Source organism: Electrona antarctica, assembly GCF_951216825.1.
Source record: "Electrona antarctica genome assembly, chromosome: 16".
Taxonomy (NCBI): Eukaryota; Metazoa; Chordata; class Actinopteri; order Myctophiformes; family Myctophidae; genus Electrona; species Electrona antarctica.
In genome coordinates, this window is record NC_136797.1 from 36,013,863 (window position 1) to 36,035,979 (window position 22,117).

Sequence of the window (22,117 nt, forward strand, 5' to 3'; positions counted from 1 at the left end):
CTCACAACGTGTCACATCGCACTGCGTTATGAGCTTGTAGATCTACAAACACACTGTAGTATGCTGTTCATCTTCATAACATTGTCCACAGCGGTGGCATTTCCCTGCACAGTGAGAGAGAGTGTGCGTGCGTACATGCGTGTGTGTGTCTCTCTAAAGTCACCCCTAGAGTGACAGATGGCAGATCAGGGCCAGCGGGGGTGAAGGGAGGGGAGAGGGCTGTTCCACAGTCACAAAAGTGTTTAGGGGGGGTGGGGGTCAAAGGTTGGGGAAGCATCTGCTCTGGCCTAAGGGGACATTTCACTGCTTGGAGAGACCTGTTGCCAGGGTGTGTTGCTGAGTTCTTTTTCCAGGGTATTGGGGATCTTTGTCCCAAAGTGGAATGATTTGACAACAAAAAAAGTCATTACAGTTCTACTTAGCAGGGTGACCAAAGACACACTCACGCGACAACACATAATATGTGTATTATATACATAATCATAATATGGTTCCCACTGCTTTGGGGTATTTCTTTGTCACAGTACATTTGCGCACATAATGTGATATTTGTCTTCTGCATTTACCCGTCCTAACTATTAGCACAGTGAGTGCTATTAATACAGCACCCAGGGAGCAGTTGGGGGTTAAGTGTCTTGCTCAGGGACACTTTGCCACATATAGGTGAACCAGTGAACCTTCTGTTTCATTCAGCTATGGCTGCCCAGACAGACAGACAGACAGAACCAGCGGGAAATTCCGTTGTTATAGAAGTATGAAACACAGTTAAGAGTAGAGTGATACGGATTACGGAATAAGAAATAAGGTAACGCTATTTAAAATAAAATGTATAAAAGAAGAATATAAACTCTGACATGGCCATCTGCACCTCCACTGAGGTTTGCATATATAATGGTTAGATTAGACCATTAGTAGATATACATTTGTAAAATGACAAGTCCACTTTTACTGCGTTCGCCACATGTAACTTTGTAACATTTTATCTCATGTTACAATGAAAACATAAAGTAGGGGCCATTTTCAGGTGTCCATTCAAACAATCTGGATCCCTGTGGGGAAGAGCAGACCGCGACTCTCACCTAAACAAGTCAACCCGGAAGTTTTCATCGATGCCATGTTATGTCTAAGGATAAAGCGCACAACAAAATGAGAAAATGGCGTGAAAAGGGGGCAGAATATGATGGAGGCAGTCAGGCAGACAAGACAGGCAGTCGGTACAGTGGCGTAAAGAACTGTGAAAAGAGGAACAGGTAAATAAAGAGGGAGAAGAACCAAGTACCGTGGGGGGAGGGAGAGACAGAAGTTGCAACAGCTGACTTCACATGGGTTCTTTGTGTCCCTAGAGGAGGGACCCCCCCCCCCCCCCCCCCCCCCCCCCTCATCAGTACCCCCCCCCCCCCCCCCCCCCCCCCCCATCTGACAAGGGGACCGCGGGGAGGGGAGGTGGGATGAAGGGAAGAGGGGAGGAGAGAGAAGCAGGGAAAGAGGGAGAAAGAGAGAGGGGGGAGCTCTGTCCCAACAGCTGCCCCCATTAACATGCACACCTGCTCCCTGTGGAGAGCCTAGGAGGACAACAGATGCTGTCTCTACACACACACACACACACACACACACACACACACGCGCGTGCACCAATTCAAATGTAAACAGTTATTCTGTGACTTTAAATGTTCTTTCTGCACGTGTTGGATTGGACAGATAGTGGCGTGTGTAAGCTAAGCTGTCCATATCGCTCGTTCTCAAAGTGGGGTGGGGTGTGGGGACTCCCAGGGGGGGTGGGGGGTCCTCCGGCAGCTTATTTTATTTTGCGGCTGCTCAAAATAGCCGATTTACAAATCTTCTCTGTTGTGTGCGTCTGTCGCACAGAATCTTTGAAGGTCCAAAAGCTTTTCAAATGGGGGTCCAAAAATGCATATCTATACACGTTTAGGAGGCTGTGATGTGAAAATGTTTGAGTATGCTGGTCTGTACATCAGGCATGCTAGATCATCAGCGCCCAAAACACGACAATATAAAGTCCTATTGATTCATTGATCGTCCCTGTGCAATTTGTGATTTATGAAGCAAATAAAAAAACAAACAGAAAATGATGTCCCCATGTCCAATTAGCCTGGCTAATAAGACAGACTAATATCACACAACACTGTCGCGGTATATTAGTCTGGGCTGGCTCCACTTGGATTTCATTTCCCGGGGGGCGGGTTCAAACATTTTCTCTTTGACGCAATTGGTCAGAGCTACTGTCAGTCAAAAGTCTCAAGCATTGAACGTCACTGTACCAAAGCCCGCCCAGATTGCATACCGTGTCCCGATTGGTCCGACCTGTTCTCGGTTGTAGGAAAGAGGCGTGCTACTGAGCCTCGCCAGACCGTAATCCGCTGGTAGGCAATTTTTTTTTGCCAACGGCTGATTCGGTCTGGTTTATTAACCAGGCTAATGTCCAATGCCAAAAACACAATTAAATCGTTAATCACAATTATTTATGACTGGTCTACTTAAATTGGTAATTGTTACAGCCCTGGTGTGTCTGCCCTGTGAAAAGCCAGGCCTGTTCTCATAATGAGCCGCCGGGGCGAACCAGGTGACTGAAGCTGCGTCTGTTCGTGGTGTTATTGCGGGGTGTGTGTGTGTGGCGGGGGGATGACGACCAGAGGCTTAGGGCCTGAATGCAGTGCTTGATATCTGGATAGTCGAAGCCGCCACGGTCCCCTTGATCTCCTGGTTCATTTAGGATGTGTGTGGACAGCCAGTTGGAGAAAGGTAGCTGGGAACAGGCCCCTGCAGCTCCACTATTTGGTGTCGCATGTTGTCCCAGCAGAGTGTGTTTGGAAAGTTCTGAGGGGTGTGTAATCCAGAGACACACACTAGAACAACAGGCCTCCATTCGCTCCCCGCCTTTGGACCTCAGTCTAGTGGGACTTATGCTGGGCGGGAATAGTTGAGCCCACTCCCCCCTCCCCCCTTCCTTTGGCCCGTTAGATAATTGTGGATTAAAAAACAAACTGATCTGGATAAATAAATAAAATTGTTTCAATGCTGTCAGTGGTTTTTGAAGAAATATTTGAAAAAAAAACTAAAATTAAACTAAAACTTGTCTCGTCGCAATGCATAGTTGTGAGCTTGTGGATCTGCTATTTGTGCACGAGCGTACACATGCACACACATAAGCGCTATGTACTTTATGTGATGAATAGCGAGAGTAGCCGATTTACAAGCTCACAACACATACCAAATTGACGCACATGCATAGATTTTATACATTTTTTGCTATTCCTTAAAAATAAATGGTAAAATGTTGAAAACGTGCCCACTATAGGGACACCGGGTTTAATGTGGCATTTAGACCATTTTGACAAGTATATTTCCGTGTGCTTCCTTTCGTCTGTTCCCCAGCCCCAGGTGCCCTAGTGACTTTGTGATCATCTCTAACGTCCGGTGTGTTTTGTCTGTTCCCCAGGTGCCCTAGCGACTTTGTGGGCAGTCGATGCCAGTACCCCAGCCCCTGCAGCCCCTCGCCGTGCCGCAACGGCGGCGAGTGCCGCGCCGTCTCCCATGGCAACACGTTCGACTTCCGGTGCGTGTGCCGACTGGGCTTCACCGACCGGCTGTGTCTGACGCCCACCAACCATGCCTGCATGAGCTCCCCCTGTCGCAATGGAGGGACATGTGACCTCATCACACTCTCGTCGTATCGCTGCCGCTGTCCGCCCGGGTGGTCAGGTATGGGAGTTGATTTGTGTTGACTTGTGATTCTCAACCTTTTTTATTTTATTTCAAGGACCCCCCCCAGTTTTTTGAGTGGTGCAACCACTCCAAGGAACAGCAATGTCCGTGTTAACCTATGTGACTGTGTGTTAACCCAGGGGTTCTCAACCCGTGGGTCACGATTTTTCAAAAATAGCAGACCTACAAGCTCATAGCGCGCCACTCGGTGGCGCGCTATGAGCTTGTAGATCTGCTATTTTTCAATAGCTAAATTATAACAATGCTTAAAACACCAAAAGGGGTTCCCGCCCCAAATTGGTTTAAGGTTATTGTAGCAGTCAATTTATATTGGGGGTCGGGAGGGGGCGGGGCGGGGGTCCCGAGACATTGCCAAAGCATTTCCGAGGGTCCCCGGCCGAAAACGTTGAGAACCCCTGTGTTAACCTATGTGTTAACCTATGTGTGTGACCATGAGTACCAGTAGGGGCAAAAGTGGCGCTGTTGTGCCAGAAACAGAGAGGGAGAGATAGTGCTGCACTGTTGCCTGCTAATGCGAGTGAGAGAGAGAGAGACAGAGAGGGGGGAGGAGTTGCACCACTCAGTTCACATGGGTGTGATTTTTTTATATGCATTTAGCCATTTCTAGGCCTTGGACTCTCATTCAATACCATTTTAAAACCCCAATCTACCCAGTAAAAATTTTAATTTAACTCTGAGCGCATACAAAAATGAAACCAAATTGGCCAGCATTTGGTTTTATTATACACTTTGAGAGTTACAGACCCGTAAAGGTCCATTTGGACCTCTGGTCGTCCCTGGACCCGACGTTGAGAAATACTTATGACATCAGCACATTCCCTAAGACTCTTTCTGCTAAATTATCCGATACCTCTGTATAGGGCAGGATAAACTAGAAGTGATGAAACAAAACAAAAACAATTGCTGAGAAATTTGGAACCGAGACACTATAAAATGTAAGCTGACTTACATCCGGCTTGGGTACAATTGATATCCTGGCCTGAAAATGTATTTTCTTTTTACTAAATGGCTGGAGAGACCCTGTTACTGAACAAACACTCTACTAGTAGTGATTATTACCAGAATATTTAACCTTATTATAATAATAATAATAATAACATACCAACTACAGTCCTTACATAGAAGTACTGACTGATTGATTGATTAATTGATCGTGTGTCCATTTTTATTGACCAGGTAAAAGCTGCCAGCTGGCTAACCCGTGCGCTTCCAACCCCTGTGCCAACGGAGGCCAGTGCTCAGCGCTGGAGTACAGTTACATCTGTGCCTGCCCGCCCGCCTTCCATGGTCAGACCTGCAAGCAGGATGTCAACGAGTGCTCGCAGGCACCTTCGCCCTGCCGCAACGGGGGCGTCTGTGTGAACGAAGTGGGGTCGTATCACTGCCGCTGCCCCCAGGAGTACACTGGCCAGCACTGTGACACCCCCTACATGCCCTGCAGCCCCTCGCCCTGTCACAACGGGGGCACCTGTGTCCAGAAAGGAGAAACCATCTATGACTGCAGCTGCTTACCGGGTAATTGACACTTAACCACTTAAGCCCCTAGATACCGTACTTCTATACGACGCCGAATAGCGAAAATCGACGCTCTACGAGCTCACAGCGTGGCAGGTAGCGACGCTTTGTTTTGCAAATAAGTAAGAAAGGTTATAGCTGGTTAATATGGTTGTCATTCTGACTCTTGGTGGGTTGTAACACTAATAAACTGCCTGGGAGCAGATCACATTCCACTTTGAGGACTCTTTAACATTTACTGTAGATGTCACATAGGCTGAAGGAGAATTGTTGACTTTCTAATATGTGTGCGCGGCTGCGTGCGTTTGTGTCTGTATGACCAATTAAATAACACAAATCACACATTCTATACATAGAGGCTGAGCCAGTAATAATGAGTCTGTTGTTGTAGATCCAACTGGGTGAAGAGGGCGCCCTGTGGCTGCCCTCTCTCCGACAGTGCTCCCTGGCAGGATGTGGGTACACAGATACTTCCTATAGATAACCACCAGTACGCCCTGCTACACAGGCATACAGACACACACACACACACACACACACACACACGCACACGCACACGCACACGCACACGTCTCAGGTTATTGTCAGGTAAATATTGCGGGTTTGTTTGGCATCCCAAAGCCGTTACAACAATGTGGGTAACTGTGGTTAATGCAGTTAGTGTTGCGAATGCAGCTGGGGAGGTTTCCCAGCAGGGAAACTGTATCTCCTCAGTAGACAACGATGCGTATTAAACGTTTTTCTGTCCTCATAACTGGCCACCAGGTAGTTTGTATCGACGCTTCGATTTCTTCGCAGCAACTGCTTCTGTTATTCATATCTTTTGTGTATCATCGGCAAAGAGCGGGTCATTTAGAATAGATAATGAAGATCAACGAGGGGCATTCTGTTGACTGTTAAAGTTTAACCAGCACCATGCCACTCTCGTGGATGTCGTGCAGGAATGCAGATGGGTTGATAATTAATCATCATCATCATCATCATCATCATGGCCGTTAAACCCACCCACTCAAACAAAGCCAATTGAAACTCAGGAATATACAGAGTTTACCTTTCATTTATTTTCGTTGATGTTGGATCATGGAACTGGAAACCTTGTAACCCCCACCCCCAAAAAAGGACCAGTATTACAGTAACTTTTTATTATTTAGTAACATGCTCTTGTAACTTTTCATTGGTTAAAAACTTCAAATGCTTGCTACGTACAGACAAAATGAACCACTTTCAAAGGTTTCTAAAATAGCGACGTGTTGTGAGCATGTAGATCGGATGTCTTTGCAACGTTTGTGTGATGCTGTTAGTATGACAAAGTATGGCACATTTTCATGACCCGTTGATTGACGATTTACTTCTTTCCCGTCTTTCAGGCTTTACAGGACAAAGTTGTGAGCACAACATCGATGACTGTCCGGGACACAACTGTGCGTTTGGTGGTGTGTGTGTGGATGGTGTGAACACATACAACTGTCAGTGTCCACCTCACTACACAGGTGAACAGAAGCTCACTTCACTACTAGCTGATTGTCAAGGAAGGAACCTCTTGGAATAGTTTTACTATCATTATTATTATGTTCTAAGACAGGGGAACAGATCATTTTAAATGCTGGGAATAATGTTACAGAGCCTATATTATAATTTGGCAATAATTTTTTTTTTACATTTTTGTGATGTTTGAAAAAGTACAATAATTTGCCTCTGAGATGTAGTGGAGTAGAAGTATGAATGGATTAGTTTTTACGTCCGGATGGGTTCACGTCTGAAGCCTGTCCTGGACGGGGTGGGGTGTCCAGGACAGGCTTCAGACGTGCCTCCTCAGGAGACTTGGCTCAGATCTGGACCCATTTGATTTAGCGCTAGGAACCCGTTAGTAAAAGTCCCTCAAATTTGTATTTAACCCATTGATGCCTGGTGCAACCTATACGTTGTTCTACCCTTGATGCCGGCGCTCTCTCTGTGTCTCATCAGCTATTGTTATAATTTAGCTATTGAAAAATAGCAGATCTACAAGCGAGTGGCGCGCTATATGAACTTGTAGGTCTGCTATTTAAAAAAAAAAAACATAACTATTTAAAAAGATAATGAATCAAAATTTGAAGGTTTTCAGAAACCTTAGGTCAGGCCCTAGAAGGCGTTCCCAGATTCAGCCTCAGGTATCAATGGGTTAAGTCCGGTACTTGGGTAAATGTACTTACATTGTGACACTCTTGGCGAGACATTCACCCTGCGTTGTGTCGTCCATGTTTCAGGCCAGTACTGCACGGAGAACGTGGACGAGTGTGAGTTGATGCCCAATGCGTGTCAGAACGGAGGCACGTGCCACGACACGCACGGAGGCTTCCACTGCGTGTGTGTCAACGGCTGGACGGGAGACGACTGCAGCGAGAACATCGACGACTGCGCCAGCGCAGCGTGCTACCACGGCGCTACCTGCCACGACCGCGTGGCCTCCTTCTTCTGCGAGTGTCCGCACGGGCGCACAGGTGAGACAACACAGCCTCTTAACGATTGCACTCATTTCACATGACATTCCTTGGACCCCCACCCCACCCACACACACAGTCACACACACACTATATACTTCTCTTAGAATGAATAGAGGGTATGCGCGTGATATCCTCGTCATACCCGGAAGTTATGCGGGAATGCCTACTGCTACTGAGTGGCAACAAACTACTTTCTGGCCTTGACAGCCCATACATACAAACAGAATACTCCTATCTGATTGCATTAAAACAACGTTAAACTCACTTTGCCACTCGATTTGCCACTCACTTTATACATACGCATACCCGCTATAGCAAAAATAGACTATCTACAAGTTCACAATGCAGTACTTTTGGAAAATAAATTAAACCATGCTTTTTCTTTGACATGTTGGACTGATATCACAAATCACATTGAGAACATACAGGCAGACAGTGAATAAAAGCACGTTATGACTTCTGCCTCCAAACAGACATGGCCTCAGTCGCCTTTCTGTCCGTGTCCCCCCCCCCCCGCCCCATATTTGCCGCTACCACAAGGGGAGCCCGGACACCTTAGCTTGGGTACCAACTGTGATGGAGGATCCCAGTTACACCAGTAAAACATATAGTTAAAGATCCAGAGATTCAGTGGCATCTGTTGTCCTCTCCTCAGGGCTGCTCTGTCACCTTGACGACGCCTGCATCAGCAACCCGTGTCAGAAAGGCTCCAACTGTGACACCAACCCGGTCAATGGCAAGGCCATCTGTACGTGTCCCCCTGGCTACACCGGCTCAGCCTGCAACCTGGACATCGATGAGTGCTCACTGGGTAAGTGCTTACTGGATCTTCTGGGAATGAACATGTGTCTCCCAGGAACCTCTTCATCTCCACATTCTAACTTGTAATATTAATGTTTCGGGTGAAATGTACGTCCGGTGCAGGGGTCTTCAAAATAAAACTTCCGGCTGAAAAGACGTGGCAGAATCTAAACGCAGCGAGAATCAATTCAGTAAATGAGTTCATGACTTTTATTAAAAAAACGTGACGTAAAACTGTATTGATGTTTCAGGTGCCAATCCGTGCGAGCACGGCGGGCGCTGCCTGAACACCCAAGGGTCCTTCCAGTGTAAGTGTCTCCAGGGTTACGAGGGTCCTCGCTGTGAGATGGACGTCAACGAGTGCATGTCCAACCCCTGCAACAACGATGCCACCTGCCTGGACCAGATCGGAGGCTTCCACTGCATCTGTATGCCAGGTACAAAGACCAGACCGCTCTGCACGCGTGCACGTGTTTGTACTGTGCCAATGGTTCCCCACATATATACTTTTGAGAAATGTACAAATGAGTGTATCTACAAGCTCAATAACCTCACCCACTGTGAGCTTCTGGCTTTGCTTTCATCATAGGATGAAGTATGAAATAGAGCATTCATTTATGAAGAAAACTAAAAGGAAAGAAATAGAGAAGATGCTAGGTTTGACGATATTGAAGGAAGCATTTTAGGAAAATTAACGGACTTGAATCAGTGTTTTGACTCCTGTGTTGGTGGGATTTTAGGATACGAAGGAGTCTTCTGCCACATCAACACAGACGAGTGTGCCAGCATGCCCTGCCTTAATAATGGCAAGTGTATCGACAAGATCAACTCCTTCCACTGCGAGTGTTCTAAAGGTGAGTTAACTAAATACAGCGAATGGGGTTAAGCCGAGGAGATGGGGTGGGGGGGGTCTCCAATTCCTGTGGGTTGATTTTTGAGGGGATTACATGGGATTAGAGAGTAAATCACTTACGGTTAATGAGTATAAGTCATATATAGTTCCCGGGAAATGAAATGTTAATGATTTTCTAGTTGCAACGGTCGTACTGCAATATCCAAACTCAAAACAGTTACAGAAATGGGTTTCTTCTATGGCTTAAATGAAAATCATGATTTAAATAGAGGGCCATATCTATGTGATTATCTTTTGTTTTTGTATTTATTTATTTTTTACATTGGGTATTTCCTTCCCTGTTTGCTCCAGGTTTTTCGGGCAATCTGTGTCAGGTGGACATTGATGAATGTTCGAGCACGCCGTGCAAGAACGGAGCCAGGTGCTTGGACGGTCCCAACAAGTACACCTGTGATTGTGCTGAAGGTAACAGCCTTTCCTTTATTTATTTTACCATTGATTTACACTTGTTTTATCTTCGTTAATCACCCAGCATTGTTGGATATTGCTCTGAGGATGGTGTCTTTGTGCTACATGCCAGCAACGTGACAAGGAGCAGGGCATCTATTCTGAGCCGTGCACGCTGAGAGTTGAAACATTTACAAATGTATACAACTTTGGCCTCAGTGGCCTTGTGGTTTGAGTGTCCGCCCTGGGACTGTAAGGTCGGGGATCGATCCCCGGCCGGGTCATACCAAAGGGTTTGATTGGGGTAAGACCCTGTGACATACTAGCGTCACGTCCAGGAGGTGTACTTGTACATCAAACTGCCTCACGCTAAGGAAACAGGAGATGGGCTCCTGCCCCCTATGGGCCTCATGGCTCCTGCCCCCTATGGGCCTCATGGCTCCTGCCCAATATGGGCCTCATGGCCCTATGGGCCTCAAGGCTTACTTCTACAACATTGGGTGTTTAGATGAGTGTTTTTAGAAGAGTGCTTTGCGTATTCAGATGGGAAAAATGCTTTGGTGGACACAAGCCTCGTATCATGCGTGTAGCCCCTTTTTGTACGACGGATTCCAAATGAAGCATTCTCCTCTCTTCCTGTCCAGGTTACACAGGGCAGCACTGCGAGGCAGACATCAACGAGTGCTACTCTGACCCCTGCCACTACGGCACTTGTAAAGACGGCCTGGCTTCCTTCACGTGCTACTGTCGTCCCGGTTACATCGGGCGACTGTGCGAGACCAACATCAACGAGTGTCTGAGCCAGCCTTGCAAGAACGGAGGCACCTGCCAGGACCGGGAGAACACTTACATCTGTGCCTGTCCTAAAGGCACCTCAGGTGAGAAACGCAACATGTACATTAGAAATGCTACATTTAAATGACGTTAATGATTGACTCCTGTGTGGAGTGGGGAGCGACAAATCAAGGACAGAAAAAGCAGAAAGTAAAATGATTAAGGCAATAGACACTCAACGGCTAATTTAGTAAATGATTAATAGGGACAGTGCCGTTTTAATAGACTAGTCGTCTAGCTGCACACATTCCCAATATCATATTTAAAAACAATTCTCTCTTTGAATGTTTCTGCTTGCCAGGCTTTAACTGCGAGGTGAACCTGGATGACTGCAAGAGTAAGCCCTGCGACTATGGGAGATGCATTGACAAAATCAACGGCTATGAGTGTGCATGTGAGCCAGGCTACACAGGTGAGTGGCAGGGTTGTTATTGTAGTTCAGCATTTTCAGCATATAGTTTTCAGCATATAGTTTTTATTTTGATTATAATTTCAGTTTTAAGTTGCACCAAAAGAATTTTAGAACTAGTTTAGAACCATTTAAAAAAAAAAAAAATCGGTTTAAATTTCAGAAAAAATGCAAATCTACAAGCTTGTAGATATGTAATACTTCTGACGATTCTTTTGAAATTGCTTGAAACTGAAACTAAAAGAATGCCATATCCAGCCGAATGGTAATACTTGAAACTAAAGGACATTTTCTCTATGACTATAAACTGGTTAGTTTTTGTAAACGCGCATAATACATTTCTCAGTTACAACCAGGCTACACAGGTGAGTGCTGGGCGGGGTCTACAGGTGCAGGGGGTGGTCCCCTGGGCACGAGGGGGAGGGGCAGGTTGGACAGGTGGCTGGCGGGTCCACTCCTGACAGAACAATGGTGTCAGATTGCTCACATGGACTGGGAGGAGACCACAGTCCCAAACCTGATACACACACATCACCCACATGCACACAAACACCAACTTTGTTCGCCAGTTTGAAAAGACTTTGGTGACGTTAGACCTTGAAAGAATTTCTAAATGTTTTTTGGGCTTTAAACACTGCAATTTAAATGTGTTGCAGTTTGCATCCCACGATTCCCCAGTAATGGTTAATCAGAGTACTGACCTCAGTTAAATTACTTCTCTGGTAATTTACTCACAATTCACCAGCGGACAAATGTAAAGGTTAGATATGAATCCAGGTCTGTAGTGTGGCATAGCAGTTTTATCTGCCTTTTCCCATGAGGATCCTCTTTCATGGCCCAGTAGAGTGTGTGTGTGTGTGTGTGTGTGTGTGTGTGTGTGTGGTGTGTGGTGTGTGTGTGTGTGGCTTTTTGGAAAATATCTGATTGGCTATCTACAACGCGTCGACACGTGAGCTTGTAGGTCTGCGATTTTCATAATTGTGAATAATTGGGCACAGTTTTAACAACACAAATCTTTGAACAACACAAATCTTCTCTTATGGGGGTCCTTGCCCATATACATATTACTTTAGGGGTCCTTGACGCAAAAATGTCTGGGAACCACTTGTTTAATTAATCCAGAGAAGGGCAGGATTGAGTGTGCGTGCGTGTGGGCGTGCGGGCAGGCAGGCTCCTGTGTATCCCACCTCTTGTGTTTTGTGGGTTGAGTGCACAGGGCGAGGCCAGCCTGAGACACAGAGGGACAGACAGGGGTCCATTGTCATTGCAGAGCAGGCAGTTGGGTCCTCCCCTTTGTGATTGATGAACACTAGAGAGGGAGGAAGGGGGAGGGGGATCAGAGGGGGGTCAATTGTTGCTCGGCTGCGTGTGAAACAGGGGGTCTTCTGGGTCCTTCTGTCCCCATAAAGTCCTCTAAGGTTAGTCCGTACTGCGGTGGGGGTTGGGGACGTTTGGGGGGATGTGGGTTTCTATGAATATCTCCTTCCATCCCCAGCACCCCCCCCCCTTCTTTCGGCTCCAGCTAAAACAAGGCTTCCCAATTGTTTTCCAGCTCGAATTCCAAAAACTTTGGTATCTTCCCAGTACCCCAACCTACAAAAAAATACAGTATGAATTAACCAGCGTTTTGATTTCAAACGATAAAACCGTAAAAAGGGACACTTACTTGCGACCCATGAAAATCGGTCCGTGACCCTCCAAAAATGGATCCCTGGCCCATTGTTTGTGGAACGCAGTGGCTAAAACGCACAGCAGCAACCTACATTGGTTGAATGGAGAAGAGGTGATAAGAACACACAGACACTGGAGCTGCTGGGGCCACTCCCTCAGGTGTGCTGTGTTGAGGGAGGATTTAGTGTCACTTCTATTGTCCATACAGCTCCTACCTGCTCCACCCACCCACTCAGTCAGTCAATAAGACCTCAACCAGGGTCTCTATGAACACTGTCCACATTTATAAGCATCCACTATAGAGCGTCGCAGTCCCGCCTCCTACCCTGGACCAGGAAATGAAACCCAATGCATTATTCTCATAGACATTTCTTAAAGTATTTATTTAAAGACGGTTACGCCGCGGACAAAGCCAACTCGAGTCGTGACAACTCATGACAACACAAACAATATTTTGGACCAAACAAATAATTAGAAAGAAGAAAAAAACGGCAGGTTACAACACTTTTTTTGTTGTTTTTCTTCTTTGTAATTATTTGTTTGGTCCAAAATATTGTTTGTGTTGTCATGAGTTGTCACGACTCGAGTTGGCTTTGTCCGCGGCGTAACCGTCTTTAAATAAATACTTTAAGAAATGTCTATGAGAATAATGCATTGGGTTTCATTTCCTGGTCCAGGGTAGGAGGCAGGACTGCGACGCTCTATAAGCATCCACTATAAGCTACTATAGCTGGTTAACTCACATATTCTTTATTGAGTGGTGCAAACCACTCCAACAACTGGCTTTGTACCCGTGTTTGTTCGTACCAAAAAAACGAGCATGGTTGCTATGGTTAGCAACCAAAGAAACTAGCATGGTTGCTATGGTTAGTATGTGACGTCACTATAACTATAACAATAAATATATTTTATATAATACTCAACTTTAAGAGCATGAACCCCAGCATCCAAATTCTAGCTGGAACATTAGCCAGAAATAGCAGATCAACAAGCTCACAACAACACAGAGTAAGTGTAGATCGGCTATTAGTGTAGTACAGACGCTGAGGTCTAGACTCTAGAGGGTGGTTAAAGGGACCTATCTTACTTTGTTTAGAAAAGTATTGGAACATTTTGAAAACATTTTTGTCTAGAAATGTTTGCCCAAAACATAAAAAAACATTGACATAAAAACCTATGCTTTTGTTTTTTCATGGGCTTTTAGGAACAATGTGCAACTTCAACATCGACGATTGTGCAATCAACCCCTGTCACAACGGCGGCACCTGCATCGACGGCATCACCAGCTACACCTGCCTGTGTCCTGTGGGCTACAACGACGCCACCTGTCTGTCACAGGTGGACGAGTGTGGTAGCAACCCCTGCATCCATGGTCGATGCCACGATCTCATCAATGGGTGAGAAAATGTCCTCTTTTGAAACACGTTATGAGCCGCAAGAGGTCGCAAAAAACGACAATTAACCACTTAATGGTGGTGATATTTGTTTTATTAAATACCGGTAGCTGTATTCTGATGATGATCATTTCTATAGAGTTTGTTCAGTAACAGGGCGTCTCCTAAGTAACCAGGGGGAAAAAAAATCAGGTCAGGATGCCAATTTGATCCAATCAGGAGGGAGAACTCCTATAGGATATGAGATCAACAGTGAAATTGGAAGTGATAAACAAACCAACAAACAAACAGAAAAAAATTGGAAGTGAAAGTTGATAAAAAGTTGACAAATGATCTTCGTGGGGTAACAAAACAGGGTAGCAAACCAACATCCCTGTGACCTTTTTCATTTCCTTTGTCTCGCAGATACAAGTGCTTTTGTGACTCCGGTTGGAGTGGAACCAACTGTGACCTCAACAACAACGAGTGTGAGTCCAACCCATGCATGAACGGCGGAACGTGCAAGGACATGACCAGCGGCTACCACTGTACCTGCAGACCTGGCTTCACTGGTCAGTGCTCCCGTCTTCCTTTTACCTTTGTCATGATTTCTTCAGCGTGCGTGTGCGCGCGCGTGTGTGTGTGTGTGTGTGTGTGTGTGTGTGGTGTGTTACTATCATCATAAAGTAACACTAACCAGTGTGTTTTACATCATCACCATAGGGCCTAACTGCCAGACTAACATCAACGAGTGCGCGTCCAACCCCTGCCTGAACCAGGGCACCTGCATCGACGACGTGGCCGGATACAAATGCAACTGTTTGCTGCCGTACACTGGTATGATATTCTATGCAAAGCCAGTGATTTTACAAGGACCCCCCGCGGGTCCTTGAGGGCATTCCAGGGGGCTTTAGCCGGGGGCTAATTGAATTCTAGGTCAAATGGAATATATAGATTATAGAAAATGGAAACGCTGAACAAATGGAAACTCTGGGACCAAATGGTCCATTTGGTTCCACACGCTCTCAGAGTTAAATGAAGGGGGTTTGCAGTGTTGATTGGGGTCGCAGAGTGATGGGTGTCCATGGACTAATCAAACTGGGGGTCCTTGAAAGAAGAAAAAAAAGATCACTGGGCTAGATAACTGCTGACTCGCTTCTATAAACCAGGCAGGCTCTTCCTAAAGTACAATTAGGAACACTTATCCTCCTGCAGCATGTTATTTTAGAAAACATCTTCCCACCTAATGGCCACTAACGGGATGCATCTCCATGATGTGCTGTGCAGTGTGCAGCAGGCATACCACTGTGAATGTTTTTGGAATAACAGGCTCCCTGCGCTCCATTCCCTACTCAGTGGCTTCCTGTTTCCTGTCTGTGATCGCACAATAGCAGGAAACAGGAAGGCCCTTCCTGCTTTAATAGCTAGGTTGCCATGGAAACGGATAAGGAAGTGGGATGGGAACTGGGCTTTAAAAATCGGTGTCACACTTAAAGATGGGGAAATAGAAACAAATTCTGCCTCGCTGACTCATGTTATTTCTGATGAATAATACAATTATTCTCAGCAGCAGTGACTACTCCACCCAGTGGACATGCTGTGTAACAGCAGCAGGTATTGATGCGTTTACTGTGTACTGTCCCCAGGCGAGTACTGTGAGATTCTGTTGGCGCCCTGCAGTCCCAGACCCTGTAAAAATGGAGGAGTGTGTAAGGAGGCTGAGGACTTCCAGAGCTTCTCCTGCATTTGTCCAGAGGGGTGGCAAGGTATCCATCAACACATCTTCACTGTCCGGCAGTAACCTTGTATCTTCATATCTTGATATAATTTTTTTAAAGAAATTAATGACCTTTTGTATACTTTGTCGTATGCTAGAGTCACGCAGAAGTAGTGAAAATAGCCAATCTACAACCTCACAATGCGAGGCGTCGTGAGCTTGTAGATCGGCTGTCTGTTTTGGACATGCAAGGTTTCCACCTGACATTGTCCATCCATATACTGTACATACCGTACCTACACACTGTATACATGCATACAAAAAAAGTGTGAAAAATCTGACCGTGTCGCTCTCTTTCACATCTCCAGGTCAAACCTGTGAAATAGACATCAACGAATGTGTGAAGAGTCCGTGCCGTAACGGCGCGACCTGCCTCAACACCGTGGGCAGCTACCAGTGCAGGTGCATGCTGGGATACACGGGACAGAAGTGTGAGACAGACATCGATGACTGCAGGCCAAGTAAGTCCTCCAGCTGCATACGACGTTTGAAACATCCTCGTTTTAGAACCCATTAAACGGGAAAGCAAATCTTTGAATATATGTTTTTTTTTAAGCGGACATTTTTAACTCACCTTTTTTAAATTTGCTCCTGGGAGCCCCTGGAACAAAATATTGAGATGGGGTGGTCTGCGGCCAAATTCATATCATTTTGGGGGTTTGTTTGAGAATCACTGATATACCAACACAAGTTTTTCAGAAATCGTAAGATTATAGAAGACATTTGTGGAATTGGCCTCAGGTCTCAATGGGCTATAACGTTGACCGACTGTCTAATCCTATTTTCTTTCAGACCCTTGCAGCAACGGTGGCCTGTGCAGGGACGGCGTGAACAGCTTCTTGTGTTCTTGCCCGCCGGGCTTCCGCGGGGACAGGTGTGAGCAGGACATCAACGAGTGCGAGAGCGACCCCTGCAAGAACGGTGCCAACTGCACAGACTGTGTCAACAGCTACACCTGCACCTGCACCTCCGGGTTCAGTGGGATCAACTGTGAAATCAACACCAATGACTGTACTGAAAGGTAGTGCATCTCGTCAGACCAATGCTTCTGCACAGTTTCTGTTTGAGAACATTTCACTTACATGGAAAAAATACTTACTTTTTAGTAAAAAAAAAAAAATAGCTGAACTTTATTGTATTTTAGTCATGCCCAAAATAGCGCCCCCTGGTTGAAAGTGGTTAAAAATCAGGACACATTGGCTGCATAATTGAATTGTCGATACCGGTGTCATAAAACAAAAGTAGGATAATGGCCGATATACCGGCCAGACCAATATATGAGTCGGTCCGTCAACCATGGACTAACCATCGTTGTATCATTTATATTGTCTTCATGTTTCTGTAGCTCTTGCTTCAACGGTGGCACCTGTGTGGACGGCATCAACGCCTTCACCTGCCTCTGTCTACCTGGTTTCACCGGTAGTCACTGCCAGGACGACATCAACGAGTGTGACTCCAAACCCTGCATGAACGGCGGTACCTGCCTGGACAGTTATGGGACCTACAAGTGCACCTGTCCTCATGGATACACAGGAATCAACTGCCAGGTAAGAGAAAGTCTGGGACGAAAGCCGTCGGCAATGTAATCACGGCAAAATGTCAGTGGTGGATTACCATTGTTATGCCTTCTTTGTTTTACTGGAGTATTTCTAATTTTCAATACTCTATACTCCACTACAAATATTGTACTTTTACTCCACTACAATTATTTGAAAATGATAATTACTAGTTACTGTAGATTTAGATTATTACGAAACATACATGCGTTGTGAGCTTATTGATCTGCTGTTTTCAAATGATTTTATTTGGGAACCTTTGGGAATCTGCGAAATGGGACATTTCTGTATAACGAGCACTTGATGCCAATACCTTTCGTACTTTTACTGAAGTAAAATTTTGAATACTCGACTTTTACTTGTAACAGAGTATTTCTACATGGTGGTATTGATACTTTTACTCAAGCGGTGCGGCTCTGTGTTGATGTAGTAGTGCATGTATTTCAACACACGTTTCTGGAATCTTCCACAGAACCTCGTACGCTGGTGTGATTTATTCCCCTGTAAGAACGGAGGTTCTTGCTGGCAGCAGGGGGCCTCCTACACCTGCCAGTGTCAGACGGGATGGACGGGTCTCTACTGTGACGTGCCCAGTGTGTCCTGTGAGGTGGCCGCCAAACGGCAAGGTACAGAAACTCACCCAATCACGTGTATTGCGGTATTATGTTCTCTACACGCACAACCTAGTTACCAATGAAGATTTCTCACTTTATTGCAGAGGAATAACAATTATTATATTGTGTATGTATACTCATGACACAAAAAAACTGTTTAAGCATTAGTTCTGTGCATCTGCAGTATACTTATGTTGGTGGTTCTTAAAGTGTGACCATATTATATACCTAGGATATTGTTTGCTAGTATTTTATTGATCAATTCGGAATAATTTGGACAACACAAATTGTGTCTCGTGGGGTCTCTACAAAACCTTTTCGGCTCCTCCTCAGCCATGTACAATATATCAAATGATTGGTTCCTTGGAAGCGTTTGGGAGCCACTGATCAATGTACCTAACTCCTACATGTGGTCTTGTCCTTATAGGCGTGGAGGTGGTTCATCTGTGCAGGAACTCAGGACAGTGCCTGGATGCAGGAAACACTCACCAGTGCCGCTGCCAGGCGGGCTACACAGGCAGTTACTGTCAGGAGCAAGTGGACGAGTGTTCGCCCAACCCCTGCCAAAATGGAGCCACATGTACCGACTATCTGGGAGGCTACAGTTGTGAGGTACGTCGCACACTTCACCCAATGACCCAATGCCTTCGAAACCAGTTGTTCGCAAACGTTTTCGTGCCAAGGAGGACCCCCAAAAAACACTTTTTCCTGAAATTTGGCAAATGTACAAGCTCGCAGCTTGAGCTTGTATATCTGCTATTTTTGAATATGATGCTTTCCCGGTTATAATGATTAATCCAATGTCTTACTCCCATGTATACTACACATTGAACCAAACGGACCCATAACGGTGCCATTTGTCGTGTATGTGTGTGTGACGTGTATGTCATTATGTGCAACTTACATATTATGCTCCTGTCATTGTCTCCGCCAGTGTGTCCCCGGCTACCACGGTGTGAACTGTTCCAAAGAGATCAACGAGTGTCACTCTCAGCCCTGCCAAAATGGAGGCACCTGCATTGACCTGGTCAACACGTACAAATGCTCCTGTCCCAGAGGAACACAAGGTATACTGTACAAGCAGCACACGTCATCTTATCTCTCCCTCACATATGCACATACACATACAGTACACATGCACGGAAGAACAACTTGCCCTAGCCCAGGGGTTCTCAACCCGTGGGTCGCGACCCCTCGGGGGGTCGCCAAATTATTTTAGGGGGTCCCCAAATTATTTTCAAAAAAAAAGAAAAAAAAAGATTTTTTTTTTGGATTTTTTTTTCACGATTTTTCAAAAATAGCAGACCTACAAGCTCATAGCGCGCCACTTGGTGGCGCGCTATGAACTTGTAGATCTGCTATTTTTCAATAGCTAAATTATAACAATGCTTAAAACATCAAAAGGGGTTCCCGCCCAAAATGGTTTAAGGTTATTGTAGCAGTCAATTTATATTGGGGGTCGGGAGGGGGCGGGGCGGGGGTCCCGAGACGTTGCCAAAGCATTTCCGGGGGTCCCCGGCCAAAAAGGTTGAGAACCCCTGCCTTAGATAGCACATTATGTAGACTTAGATAGTATTTTAAACAGACTTATAGCTTGTTACGTAGACAGCTCTAGAATTGCACTTTATGTAGTCATAGCACTTTATAGTACACATGTATAATATATTATATAGCATAGTATGTCTAGTTTACATAGATACTCCACTGTTACGTTCTTAGTTTACGCATGATTCATGATATTTTTTATATATGTGTATGCCATGCTTTTGTTATTGCTTAATGTAAATCGCTCTGGATTAAGAGCGTCTGCTAAATGCCTAAATTGTAACAACTACAAAAACAGCTATGGTTAAAAATACTTCAATAGTAGCGAAAATAACAGCTGTACAAGCATGTAGACTCTACCATCAGCCGGACGGTGGGGGGAGTAGCCGCGTCGTTGGAAGCGGTGTGATTTTCCTTTTTTGAAAATCATGTGGGGGCCGCAGTAGGCCCCTTATAGTGCTTGAGGCCCTGAAAGGGGCCAGTTTGATACCAGTCTCTAGAGCTTAAAGACTCTAAGCTCTAAGTAAGAGCTTCTATTTTCAATGCAATATCATACCTTGCAGAGCTGCTATTTTCACTGTAGTGTCATAGAGCTATCTAATATCATTGAGCATTATTATCATAGAGCTATAATAACGAGCATTATTTATCACATGTCCTCAGGTGTCCACTGTGAGATCAACCTGGACGACTGCAACCCTTCCACCGACCCACTGACCAACGAGGCCAAGTGCTTCAACAACGGCAGATGTGTGGACCGCATCGGGAGCTACCAGTGCGTCTGCCCGCCGGGCTACGTTGGCGAGCGCTGCGAGGGCGACGTCAACGAGTGTCTCTCGGACCCCTGCGACCCCCGAGGGTCGTACAACTGCATTCAACTGACAAACAGCTACCGCTGCGAGTGCCGTGCCGGGTACACAGGTACTGACTTAACACATTTTGTGCCCAAAACGTCTGTGGACGTCCTGGGTATTACCGCACGTGCATAGCCCAAGACGTCTGTGGACGTCTTTGGAAAAAAATAATATATATATATTTTTATTTTTATTTTTATTTTTTTTGTTTTATTAAAAAAAATCAGAAAAATCGAAACACTTTTCTTTTTTTCTTTTCTTTTTTTTTTAACACGTGGTGCCAAAGTTTGTGTTTTCGCCATTGAGAATGCATTTGGCGTTTAAATTAAATAACTCAGAAACTATAAAACATTTCAAAGTAAAAAGTTCCAGCATGTGTCTCCACAGTCAGCTGAATTATAAAAAATGTGAATGGATTTTCTAGGTGAAAGTGATTTTGGGCAGTTTTGCGTGGGCTCTCAATGTGTTAATTGTGCCTAGATGTTTACCAAACTGACCTGGTACTATGTGACTTTTCTCTAGGACAACGCTGTGATAAAGTGTTTGATGGCTGTAAAGGCAGACCCTGTCGAAATGGAGGAACTTGTGCCGTCGCCGGTAACACTCCCCATGGTTTCATCTGCAAATGTCCACCCGTAAGTAAATTAATAACATTAACCGTATAAAGTATTCATGCACCTGGCCTTGGTTTATATATTGTTGCTTTTCATGTATGATGCTTTTCATTGGTTAAATATTTTAAAACCCACAGACAGACTTGGGTCTGACAACCACATTTGTTCAACCTGGCATCACTATTGTAGGCATATGTGAAAATCTAAACATTTCTTTCAAAATTGGCAAAAATAGTCTATCTACAAGTTCATAACATGTCACAATGCAACACATTTTGAACTATTTTCACTACTTTTGTTTGAAAATTGTATGACAAATTAATAGAAGGTACAACAACTTTCTGCCTGACGGCAACAATATTTAAACGTGTGTATTTGCCCATGTTTATTTGTAAATAAACATCTGACCGACAACAACCACTGTGTTTTTTTGTTGTTTAGGGTTTCACCGGCTCTTCGTGCGAGTACGACTCGCGCTCCTGTGGCAGCCTGAGCTGCAAGAACGGAGGGACGTGCGTGTCAGGCCACCTGAGCTCGCGGTGCCTGTGTCCCGCGGCCTTCACCGGGCCAGAGTGTCAGACCCCCACGGACAGCCCCTGCAACTCCAGCCCCTGCTACAACGGAGGCACCTGCCAGGTCATGCCGGACGCGCCGTTCTTCCACTGCGGCTGCCCCAACAACTTCAACGGCCTGCTCTGTCACATCCTGGACTACTCCTTCCCCGGAGGGTTCGGCCGTGACATCACCCCGCCCCCGGAAGTGGAGGTGAGCTTCTAAGGAAGGGCCTGTCTGTCAACGATTATTACGTAATCGCCTGATCGCAATTGTTAGCAATTGTTAGCGATTATTACGCATAAATAATTAAAACTATCTCAAACAAATGTAGGCCTATCTGTGAAAAACAGCAAAAACAGCTTATCTACAACCTATGAGCTTGTGAGCTTGTAGATGGGCTATTGTTCAACACTTTTGAAAATGTTCAAATATATCTAGCCTTAGTTCATTATTTATTTTGATTACTGGTCAT

At 45.4% G+C, this 22,117-nt stretch overlaps 1 protein-coding gene across 1 annotated transcript in view; it reads left to right on the top strand.

Annotated features, from left to right (window-relative positions):
* The window catches only part of LOC306939909 (neurogenic locus notch homolog protein 1-like), a 39,620-nt gene that overhangs the window by 9,619 nt on the left and 7,884 nt on the right, over positions 1-22,117 (top strand). The window contains exons 3-25 of the mRNA XM_079524716.1: positions 3,458-3,720; positions 4,921-5,259; positions 6,627-6,749; positions 7,506-7,739; positions 8,398-8,553; positions 8,795-8,980; positions 9,284-9,397; positions 9,748-9,861; positions 10,488-10,721; positions 10,979-11,089; positions 13,962-14,154; positions 14,557-14,702; positions 14,854-14,967; positions 15,777-15,896; positions 16,216-16,368; positions 16,700-16,928; positions 17,253-17,454; positions 17,936-18,089; positions 18,505-18,689; positions 19,012-19,144; positions 20,286-20,543; positions 20,999-21,111; positions 21,532-21,855. Coding sequence (XP_079380842.1) covers positions 3,458-3,720; positions 4,921-5,259; positions 6,627-6,749; positions 7,506-7,739; positions 8,398-8,553; positions 8,795-8,980; positions 9,284-9,397; positions 9,748-9,861; positions 10,488-10,721; positions 10,979-11,089; positions 13,962-14,154; positions 14,557-14,702; positions 14,854-14,967; positions 15,777-15,896; positions 16,216-16,368; positions 16,700-16,928; positions 17,253-17,454; positions 17,936-18,089; positions 18,505-18,689; positions 19,012-19,144; positions 20,286-20,543; positions 20,999-21,111; positions 21,532-21,855 — 4,198 coding nt within the window. The remainder of the gene's footprint in view (positions 1-3,457; positions 3,721-4,920; positions 5,260-6,626; positions 6,750-7,505; positions 7,740-8,397; positions 8,554-8,794; positions 8,981-9,283; positions 9,398-9,747; positions 9,862-10,487; positions 10,722-10,978; positions 11,090-13,961; positions 14,155-14,556; positions 14,703-14,853; positions 14,968-15,776; positions 15,897-16,215; positions 16,369-16,699; positions 16,929-17,252; positions 17,455-17,935; positions 18,090-18,504; positions 18,690-19,011; positions 19,145-20,285; positions 20,544-20,998; positions 21,112-21,531; positions 21,856-22,117) is intronic.